The sequence below is a fragment of the Mirounga leonina genome, unplaced genomic scaffold, assembly GCF_011800145.1.
Source record: "Mirounga leonina isolate KUSES-001 unplaced genomic scaffold, KU_Mleo_1.0 Mir_154, whole genome shotgun sequence".
NCBI lineage: Eukaryota > Metazoa > Chordata > Mammalia > Carnivora > Phocidae > Mirounga > Mirounga leonina.
In genome coordinates this window covers 50,033,550-50,043,557 of record NW_023270389.1, presented here as the reverse complement: position 1 = coordinate 50,043,557, position 10,008 = coordinate 50,033,550, and the positions used below count along the sequence as shown (strand labels likewise).

Genomic DNA, 10,008 nt, shown 5'->3' with positions numbered 1-10,008 from the left:
TTGCTTGGGCATTTCAGAAATGATATTCCTCCCCCAGCTACCCCCGTCAAAATAAAATAAATTCAGCCAGCTTCTGCCGTGTGTCCTTAAATCCATTCCCTCTGGCTTCGCTGGTTTGAAAGCCTGTACCCTAGAAGGGGCCTCCTGCATTTGCTGGCAACCCTGCTCGAGTCTGATCGCCACAGATAGTGCTTGGGAGTGAAAAAAAAAGGGGGAAAAACCCTCTCGTTGGAGATTTCAAAACAGATTCTACCAGCTTTCCAATCTGTGCACTTGCGGAGTGGCAGGACTTGGGGAAGAGGGGTAGGGGCTTGGGGTGCCGGTGTTTGTCACAAACAAATAAGCCACAGAATTTATGTATATATAAATGTGCGTTGCCTTTGGCATGTGTGGTGTCTCCCTGGCATCCAGGGTGGGTGCTGTGCACAGCCGACTTCTCTCCCACTTTTGCTGGGGCATGATGTGCATGTGTGTGTGTGATGGAATTGAGGAGGGGGCTGCTGGGTTTTTTATCTGATCCACTTGACAGATTATTTGAATCCAGCCCACCTTTCCGCACATGTCAAACAGATGGGATCATTGTTACAAGCCTTGAGAGAGCCGCTGAGCGGTGGGTAAGGCAGGGAGGGGGAGAGGGGAGGAGGGCGGAGGGGAGAGAGGGGCACCTTCTAGTAGCTTTGTGTTTTCACACGTTGGAACTGACAGGAGCCCTTCTTCTCTGTGGGGGGGTGCTTTGGGGGGTCTGGGGCTGATGGGGGGTGAGATGGAAAGGAGAGCGAGAGGTGGGGTGTTGGTGGGCAGGGTTATGATGTCACAGCAAAAGTTACAACAGGAGGAAAACACAGAAATGGTTCAACATTTTTTTTTTTAAACTTTGGACTGCCAAGAGCTGAAGGAGAGTGGTGAGCAAAGGAATGAAGGGGAGAGAGAGAAACTAAACTGGAAGCTTGAGTTTTGTATAGCTTCTTGAAACCTTATGAATGGATTTCTAGCAGCTGAGAGCCAGGAGAGACCTATAGGGACTGCAAGATCATTCACACATTAACAGGGGCAGAAAAGCAGGCGGAATTCTTCCTTGCTGTGTTATCCCTCCTTCCTGAAATGAATGGTATGGAACCTTTTTCTGAGGGTCATGGGGGTGGCATGAAGGAGGGGGAAGTTTTCTTTTTTTCTTACCTGAGGATCTTTTCTTCATTTACACTAAGGTTCCTCTCCTTCCTTCTTTTCTTTCCTGGTGTTTCTCTCTCTCTTCTCTCTTCTCTCTCTCTCTCTCCCCCCTCTTCTTCCTCTCCCTATCCACCCCCCCTTTCCTCTTCTTTTATGCCTTTCTCTACATCTCCCTCTACTCCCTTCCAAAGCCCCAAACTCTTTTGGCTACTTCAGGGGGAAAAAAAGAAAGAAAAAGAAAAAGAAGGACTAAGTCAGAAGGAGTGAAGGGAGACAGGAAAACAAGAAAAGGGAAAAGGACAGTCCAGGATTGAGAGATTTCTGTTTAGTAATGTCCACGTGCCTGAATTGATCTTCTCTTTGGGGACTTGCTTTGAGGCTCCAGTGGATGCTGCACAGGGAGACAGGGCATGCCAGGGGGCGGGTGATTAGGGCACAGCATGCTGAACGCAAACAAGTCAGTTATTAGCAGGGCTAGAGGAGTTTAGAAGATGATGAGAAGTCTCAAGGAAAAAGAGGCACTGCGATCTTACTCCAAAGTGTGTGGGCTGCATGTTTTATGTGTGGGTGACACAAGCAGGGATTTTAGAACTGCAAGTAATTTTTCTTAGTGAAGGAAGGACCCAATATATTTCTCTACCTGTTTTGTACCCACCTGTGGTCAGACATCCTCACCCGTGTCAAAAATTCGGAACCATGCCGTGTGTGTGTGTGTGTGTACACGTCCATGTGTTTAGGGGGTGGGACTCTGAGATAGCCAGTCTCCGGGCAAACATTATTACAGAGGTTGGAGTCACATTATTTACTTCCCCATCCTCTCCATTCATTTCAAATCAATTGAAAAAAAAAATAGTTGCTTCGGTCTAGCTGTTCATTTTTGTAAATTACTTATTTTGAGCATCTCATTTGTTTATTTGCTCACTCAGCATATGGAGACTTTTAGTAACTTCAGAGTGAGAAACTTCAGAGGGAATAAGAAGATCTACGTAGTACGAACTCATGGCATTCCCATGTAATGCTTCTTACAGCAGGCTAATTGATTTGTTCTTTCTCCCAATGTCCAATGTAAAGCGAATTTGGGGTATTGTTCTTTTGAATCCCAAATGATTGAAATAAGGCAAAAAATACAAGAGGCTTATGGCAAAACAAAAAGAGAAGCAAGTGGTCCCTGAATGGCTGGTGGGGAGTTTATTAGACAGTAAGCAGATCTGTTCACAACACATGTGCAAGTATGTGTGTGTGTCTGAGAGAGAGAGAGAGAGAGAGAGAATACACACCGAAAAGACTGCTCCAAGACAGTATTGATTGCTATTGATTGTGTAGGCTGCGGCTGCTGAGAGAGAAAGCCCGAGATGTTTACTGGGGAAACCAGGAGTAGCGTCTGTCCCCTGTGCCTCGGTGAGGTGGGGAGGTTTTCAGGAGGAAGGAGGGGACAGGGAGTAGGTGGAGTGATGCACCGAACTTACTAGCTTTGACATCATCATTGTCTTTAAATGAAACAAACAAGAAGATAATTACAGGCAGAGAGAGAAGGAGAGAGGAGAGCAGGAGACACCGGAGAGAACAGGTCCCCTGAAGTACATGCTCTTCTTCTCGCTCTCTTTCCCATCTGCCCAGGGACCCACAAGACTCCCAGAAGGTGAAGTCAAGGGCTCTCAGACTCATAAGGTTATTAGGACACCAGACTGGCATCCCCAAGGAGAACTTTACGGAGACTTGCAACATACCAACAAGTTGGAAGGGGATTAAAAAACCTTCAACACTCCACAAGCCCAAGCACCAGGCTGAGGGAAACATTCTGACCTGCACAGGCAGACTGGGCTCTGGCTGAGGAGGACCTCTGGAGAGCAAAAGCTAAGTACCAGCTTGGATTTTTGTGCCCCCAGGTTCCTTTTGCAATGTTAGATAGAAGCATCAAATTCTGTGCCTCTGGATGCAAGTTCCTCTAACGATTTGTTCGAAGGTGGATGTAGCTTAGGATAAGGGCTACAGAAAGAACGTAACTCCTAGGGAAGGAAGAAGGAGAAAGGAATGAAAATGAGAAGATTAGCGTCTTTTTCATGACTTCAGGTAGGGAGCGGTATGTGTTTGTGAGGGAGTGTGTGTGTGAGAGGATCTGGCTCCTGTCTGTGTGTCCCTCTTCTAGGATCGGCGGGGGGAGGGGCTACTGAAGAAGGGACCAAAAAAAAAAAAAAAGAAAGAAAGAAAGAAAGAAAGAAAGAAAGAAAGAAACCTGAGCTCTCTAGGAGGAGGTTCCAAGGAACCCAGAGAAATGAACTTCGTTCTGCAAGGACTGAACTAGAGTCAGGAGAGCCAGGTCAGGGGAGAAGGAGGGAAGCACAGCACTCACCGGCTGGTAGCCAGAAGAGACACACTTTTGGGGCTGCTCCTAAAAGTTTGGTCTGTGAACAAAACCGTTTCCCTGGTGACTGCGAATCCACTGCTAGCCGTCTCTTTCTCTTCTCCCCATCATTCCTGTGTGGTACCCAGAAGTTGACTTCTGGTTCTGTATAAAGAGCTGGGGGAGGTATGATGTGTCTAAAGATCCTGAGAATCAGCCTGGTGATTCTGGCTGGGTGGGCATTCAATACTGCCAGCTCTGAGCCAGGCTGGCCACGCAAGAGATCTGTGGCTCAGAGGGGACACCTGAACCAGGTGCTGTCGGAAGGAGAACGCTGTTGGCTGGGGGCCAAGCTGAGAAGACCCAGAGCTGCTCCCCAGCATCATCTCTTTGGGGTCTACCCCAGCAGGCCTGGGGACCACCTGATACCCTACCCTGTGGGGGGTCAGGGAACCCGCCATGCAGGACACAGTAAACCAGATGCCGCGGGGGGCCTGGCCACGAGCCCAGCCAGAAGTGGGGGGCCGAGGGGTGAAGCTGAGCAGCCAGCCACCCCGTGGTCCTGGCATGATCCTCCTGGGCGGGCTGAGCTGCGGAGAGACAGTGACACTTATCTTGGAGATGGAGGATCCAAGGAGATTCCAGGTGAGGCTGAGACTCAGGAGCGCTCGGCCACGGCTGCCACCGTTACCACCACCTTCGTGGGCCCAAAGGAACCCCAACCCGAGAGCCGAAGGAACGGCCGGGCCAAGACCAGGCATCGCCGTCAGGTGGTGAAGGGGCAGGCGGGGGGCGTGCGGGGAGACCCCGGTGTCCCCCTCCGGCATTTCCAGCCTCGGCCTGAGCATCCTCTTGTGCACGGGGGCAGAACCAGTCTGACAGCGGACAGCATCCAGAAGGGTGGAGGGGACCCCCACTGGGAAGCAGAGACCTTTAACCCCCGCGGAGGCTTGCCGGTCTTGTACTTCTCGGGGAGGCGGGGGCGGCTGCTGCTGCGCCCCGAAGTGCCGGCTGACATTCCCCGGGAGGCCTTCACGGTGGAAGCCTGGGTGAGACCAGAGGGAGGACAGAACAACCCAGCCATCATTGCAGGTAACAGCCCGCCCCTGGGCTTTCTGTGGTCCTTGGGGTATGGCTGGTTTTGTGTTTGCCTGGGTTAGACCGAGGGGGCGAGGAGAGGAAGGGCACAGGGGCAGGAGAGCCAGGAGGGGCTGGCCAGGGAGAGAGGGGGAAGGGCCTTTATTCGTCAGCTCAGCAGGACTCCAGACATCATCTACGATAATGGCTCTGTGACCACAAGAGCATTTGTCCCAACGAGTATCGATCTCCTGTGGTTCTGTACATGGCGCGTGCACTTAAGAGACCTTCAGCTCACTCCTCACCCCATCTTTAAAGGGGAAGATCTCTGGTTCGTTGTCAGTGGGGAAGAAGCGTCACACTCCATTTCTCAGAGTCCAGTCTGAGAGAGCCAGACAACTTGGCAGCTACGTGTCAGGACCGGGACCTGCGCAGCGAGCCACGGGTGGGCGGGGCCAGGCTGCCTGAGCCGCCAGGTGCGGAGCCCTAAGCCCTGGCCGTTCCCTTTTCCTTGAGCAGCCCTGGAACTTAGCAGAAAGCTACTATCCAGCCCGGGTCCTGGAGTCCTGTTTGCTTGTCCTAACATGTATCCAGCCTAAGAACAGCAGGGTCTGCTGGAAGAGGTTGGCACTTACAAGTGGGGACCCTGGTGTCTAGCCCTTGGCTTTTGTATGAGGGACCTAAAAAGGAACCATAACTATGGTTTTGATCAGAGGTAATACCTCAGGACATTGCCTCTATGTGTTTTCCACTATGCCCAGATCTTGGCTTTCATGGAAAGTCACCCAGAAGGACAAAGAAAAGAGTGGCATTAGGAATAACTATCTCCCTTGCCTTACTGGTGGTGGTGGTGGTGGGGGGGGGTTGGTTTCAAGCAAGGGCTGGGGGTTAGACAGGACAGGTCATCGTTTATGGTGTCATGATCCCTTTGGATCCCTCCATGACAGGACCTCACACAAGGCTAGGCACATTGTAGATCCATTTTAATCTCGTTAATTTGGATTATCTACAGTGCTCTCTGATGTTTGCCTGTCTCATTGACATTGGTGGGGGAAACGAAACAGTGAGAGGTGTGCCCAAGGCAGAGCAGGAATGAAACCCCAGAGCTCCTGAAGTGCTTGACAACTTCCCAAATTAAAAACTTCTCAGGTTGCTGGATGCCGGCAAATAAGTTTCAGACTGGAGAAAGAAATCTGGAAGGAGGGAGCCTCTTTCAATGGGGTGTTGCTGGAACATCCCTTCTGGACACGCTGTCTCCCCCTCTTTGGCTGTGATTTCTCTTTTGGAAGCTGGGATTCCCAGACACTGAGCACTCGAGAGTCTTGTGGTTTTGCTTTATTTTATTTTTGGGTGGGAGAGGGGGTGAGGGGAGGGGAGAGAGAAGGGGCTGGGCTGTAAGAAGGTGGGGGCAGAGACAAAGTAGAAGGAAATCCTTATTCTGGGGCCAAATGGAAGAAATAATGAGATGATTATCTGATCAGAGTTGGCAGCTTCTCAGCTTTTCCCAGATGACATCTTCTTGCTGCCTAATCTCGCTTCCTAGTACCCATCTGCCAGGGAAACTGTGTGCTTGCCGTCTAGACCGAGACCCACGACTCCGCTTACCCCTCCTCCTGCAGTAGCAACAGAGGGACCTGGGATCAGTTCCCTGGCTGTGAAGAATTAGAGAGGGATCCAACAGGAATATATGAGCGAGGCTCTCAGAGGCTATTGCTTCCAGTTATTAAAACTCAAATCCGAGGGAACAGATTCAGGACAGTGGGTACCTGACTTCTGTCCTATCCCTTCCATGTCCCATTTCGCGCTCTGCAGAGAGTAGCATCAGGAGCTGATTCCAGTTACAGCATGGCTCCTTGCACTTCTCCACCTGCCCCCCGTACACCTCCCTCCCTCACCCACCTGTCCACCGCCAACCATCCTCCCCCCACTTGCCACAGCACATTCAGACCCTTCTCCAAAGTGCCCCTCTGAACCCTCTGGAAGCATGTAAAATTAGGCAGGAAGTCTTTTGCAGACCGTCTAGTCTCTGAGGCTTCTTTGTCTTCTAATCAAAGTGGCCCCTGTGGTATACTGGTATTTCCCCTTGAGGTCCACACCAGGAAGGTGGAGGGCAGGGAATACCCAGGTCTAGCTCCTCTCCACCTTCCACCCTATATCTTTCTTTAGACTTGTGCACATCAGAACATACCCAGGAAAGATTTAGGGTAAAAGTCTGGGAGAGATGGGGGCTGGGAACAAGGCCTTCATTCTTCAGGGTTTTAGCAGCCGGGCTCCCAAGGGCATAGACATCTTTGTTCACCGTGCTTAGCTCCTTACGCTTCACCTGCGGGCCCCCTTGCTGAGGGCCATGAGGCAGCCAAAGGTAGTTCCCCCCATAAAGGTCTCTGATTTGCATGAATTTACTCACTCCTATCAGCAGACCAGACCATCTTCCTCTCTTATCCAAGCACTGGGCCTGTAGCTGATCACTGCCTGTTCCTGGGCTGGTGGGCCTTCACCTGTGCAGAATAACAACTGGATCCAGTTCCTGGGAGCTAAACATAATCCAGCCTTTGAAGTTCTGCTGCTCCGCTGAGGATCATCTGAGGCGCTGCAAGGCTTGACTCCCATACTCTTTTCCAATGGCTCTCAAACCTCAGCTTCTACCTCCTTAGACCCAGCATCCCAGTTCTCAATCTCCCAAACTTGGGGCATTTTTCCCCTTCAGCAGAGAATTCAACCACACCAGCCCCTATGAAGGAACCCCCTGAGATGTGGGGCCTCAGGGAATACTTCCCACATGGGGCACTAGGTGGCAGTGTTGCCTCATGCACAGGAGAGTAGGCGGCTGTTTGGAAGCCACGTAGTGGGTGGGGAATGTGTCTGGTTTCTTGGATTGCCATCCTTGCCTGCGCCTCTGGGCTGTATTTTATCACCCCCTCCCAGACTGTTGTTGGTAGGCATCCCTTAGGGTTGGCTTCATACAAGTCCTTTTGCAGGGCCTATGTGAAAGGGCTAAAGTGGCATTTTGTGGGGTTGTGACTAACTTGCACTTGCAGCAACTAGTAAAGAAAACGAAATCAACTGGAGTTACCTCCTCCCTCCACCCCAAACTCCCACATTCTTCCAAAATAGGAAGTTGGACTCCAGAATGGATTGCTGGGATCCTTTTATTCAGGGCCGAGGACAATGGCCGCCTCACAGACTTTAGATGCTGAGGTTCTCTCTGGCCCCTAGAGGGGGCATGATGGTGCTGCTCCCCACCCCCCCAGCCCCCCAAAGTAAGGCCTTCCAAAGTTGCCTATGGCCTGTGCTCTGGAGCAGGGCAATGGGAGGTAGGAAAGGACTGTATGCAAGTGCTCCAGTGTAGGGGTCTCGATAAAACTAACTACTCAGGGACCTGGCAATTCAGGGATGTGGGGCCACGGAGGAGTAGCCTGAGGTCACAGGCCCATTTGGTTGGGCTGTTGGAACTCACTCAGCAGCGGACAGAAGCCAAATCCTGTCCCATCCTGATGTGAAATCCTTAAGCTCCAGCACCCAAGCCTGAAACCATCCTGTTCCTTTCCCTCCTTCTCAACTTCTTTTCTCCTCCTTCAACCCCAACATACACAGAAGAGAAACTTTTAATAGGTTTCTCCTCACCCATAATTGATTTCAAATGTTCCCTGCAGTTGCCCAGCTGAGTAACCACCTGCAGCTCCAAGTTGCAGGGGACTGAGTCAGTAAGTCCATGTCAGGATCAGAGATTGAGTCCATGTGTCTTCATTCCACAAATATTTACTGAGGGCCTTGCCATGCAAAGCCCAGCGAGGCACTGTGGGGAGTACAAAGAGTCTAAGAAACTGTCCCTCACTTGGAGACCCGTTTTTCTCTTGTGAGGATCCAAGTTTCAGAGCAGATCCCAGTATAGAACAGAGGAGTCAGGCTGACCTGGACTATGATCCCGTCTCTGACACTTATAAGTGCTCTGATCTTTGGCAATCTGTTGAACTTTTCTGAGCCTTGGTTTCCTCAAGTCAAGAAATGAGATATGTCTTACAGAGTTGTTGTGATGTTTAAATAAATCAAATGTAAAGTGCCCGACACGGGGCTTGGCCGGTGGTACTTATTTATGATGTGGTATTAACTGCAGGAGATAGTCATCACTAAGAGCAGTGGGTGCTAACCTACTTATCTTTGGCTCTACTCACAAACCTATAATTTTTCCTTAGGTGAGGTACTAACTTTAATTTCTTAGGAATTTAGTTAGGTAATCTGTGAAATAGGAATGATGGTAAATAGGATTTTTCACAAGATGGTTTCAAGATGATTGAGAACACTGTAGAATCAGATGCCTAAAAGAACTCCATTCTTTTTTTTTTAAATCACATGTTCTTTTTAGCCTGGGCCGTACTATTTTGAATAAATTGGACAATGGCACTAAAGCTTTTTTGGCATCACAAACCTTTTTGAGAATCTGATGAAAGCTATGCTTACTCCCCAGAAAAACATACATGTTCACATAGTTTACATAGCTTTCAGAGCTTTTTGGATTCCTGATGGCCAGTGTCTCCTGACCATGGGTTAAAAACCCCTTGTTTAGGGCACTTTGATGGCTTTTTTTGGTATGTTTTGAATGACATCTAAGAAACGTGAATTTATGGGGTACCGAGACATTCCCTTCTCCCAATAAGGGAGCTGTGTACTCAGGGTCAGAAGTTTCATTCGTGTGGACACGGAGCATCACAGAAGACAGATTCCCATACCCAGAAGTGTCGACGTAGATGTGAAGAGAGTTTCAAATAAGGACCATGTGTGCTATATCTCCCCCTTTATCCAGTTTTAATGACAGGGGAAGAGCCATATACCTTCCTCAGAGCTCCTCAGGAGATGAGGATTCTGTGACCTTCCTCCTCAGCTGCCTCTTCCTATATCGCAACAATGATCAAAGTCAGAGTGTTTGTTTGCCCTTATGGGACCCTGAGGAATTACCCATTTCCTCCACATTATAGCCCTGCTCCTTGACCGGGGTCCAGATGTGCAGCAAAGCTGTAGCACCCCTACCCCCCTTGTATGCATGAACCACGGATGTGAAGGCTGTTGTCAGCCTCTGGGGCTGGGTTTCCCTTTCATGGTGAGGATGAGATACATGAGAGTGCTTGTGTAGACAAGCCATGTGCCCTGATGCTTGTAAGTTAGCATCTGCATACGAGGGGCTTTTATCTTGTGCCCGTATGCCCCTCCAGAAGTGGGGGCGATGTCTAGTGTTAGAAGTGAAACGGGCTGTCACTCTGCCCCTCTTTACAGCTGACTGCTGAACCCCTTGACCAGGCAGCCTTCCCGACTCCCTCAGTGAGGGTGATCTCTACTTCACTGCTTCCATAGCCCTTCACGTGTGGTTTCCTGGCGTGCACGTTGCTTCCTGCCTTATCAGTTCTGTACATGTCTCATTTCTTTCTTTT

The 10,008-nt window shown here is 50.1% G+C and overlaps 1 protein-coding gene and 1 long non-coding RNA gene across 2 annotated transcripts in view; both read left to right on the top strand.

Annotated features, from left to right (window-relative positions):
* Window positions 1-868: 868 nt before the first annotated feature.
* On the top strand, window positions 869-3,342 carry LOC118014432. Its single transcript, XR_004680282.1, has 2 exons — window positions 869-1,108; window positions 2,785-3,342. It is a non-coding gene; the product is annotated as an uncharacterized LOC118014432 (long non-coding RNA).
* A 37-nt stretch (window positions 3,343-3,379) lies between these two features.
* Window positions 3,380-10,008, top strand: part of PAPPA2 (pappalysin 2) — a 294,310-nt gene continuing 287,681 nt past the window's right edge. Inside the window, exon 1 of the mRNA XM_035010738.1 lies at window positions 3,380-4,600. Coding sequence (XP_034866629.1) covers window positions 3,697-4,600 — 904 coding nt within the window. The 5' untranslated portion in view covers window positions 3,380-3,696. The remainder of the gene's footprint in view (window positions 4,601-10,008) is intronic.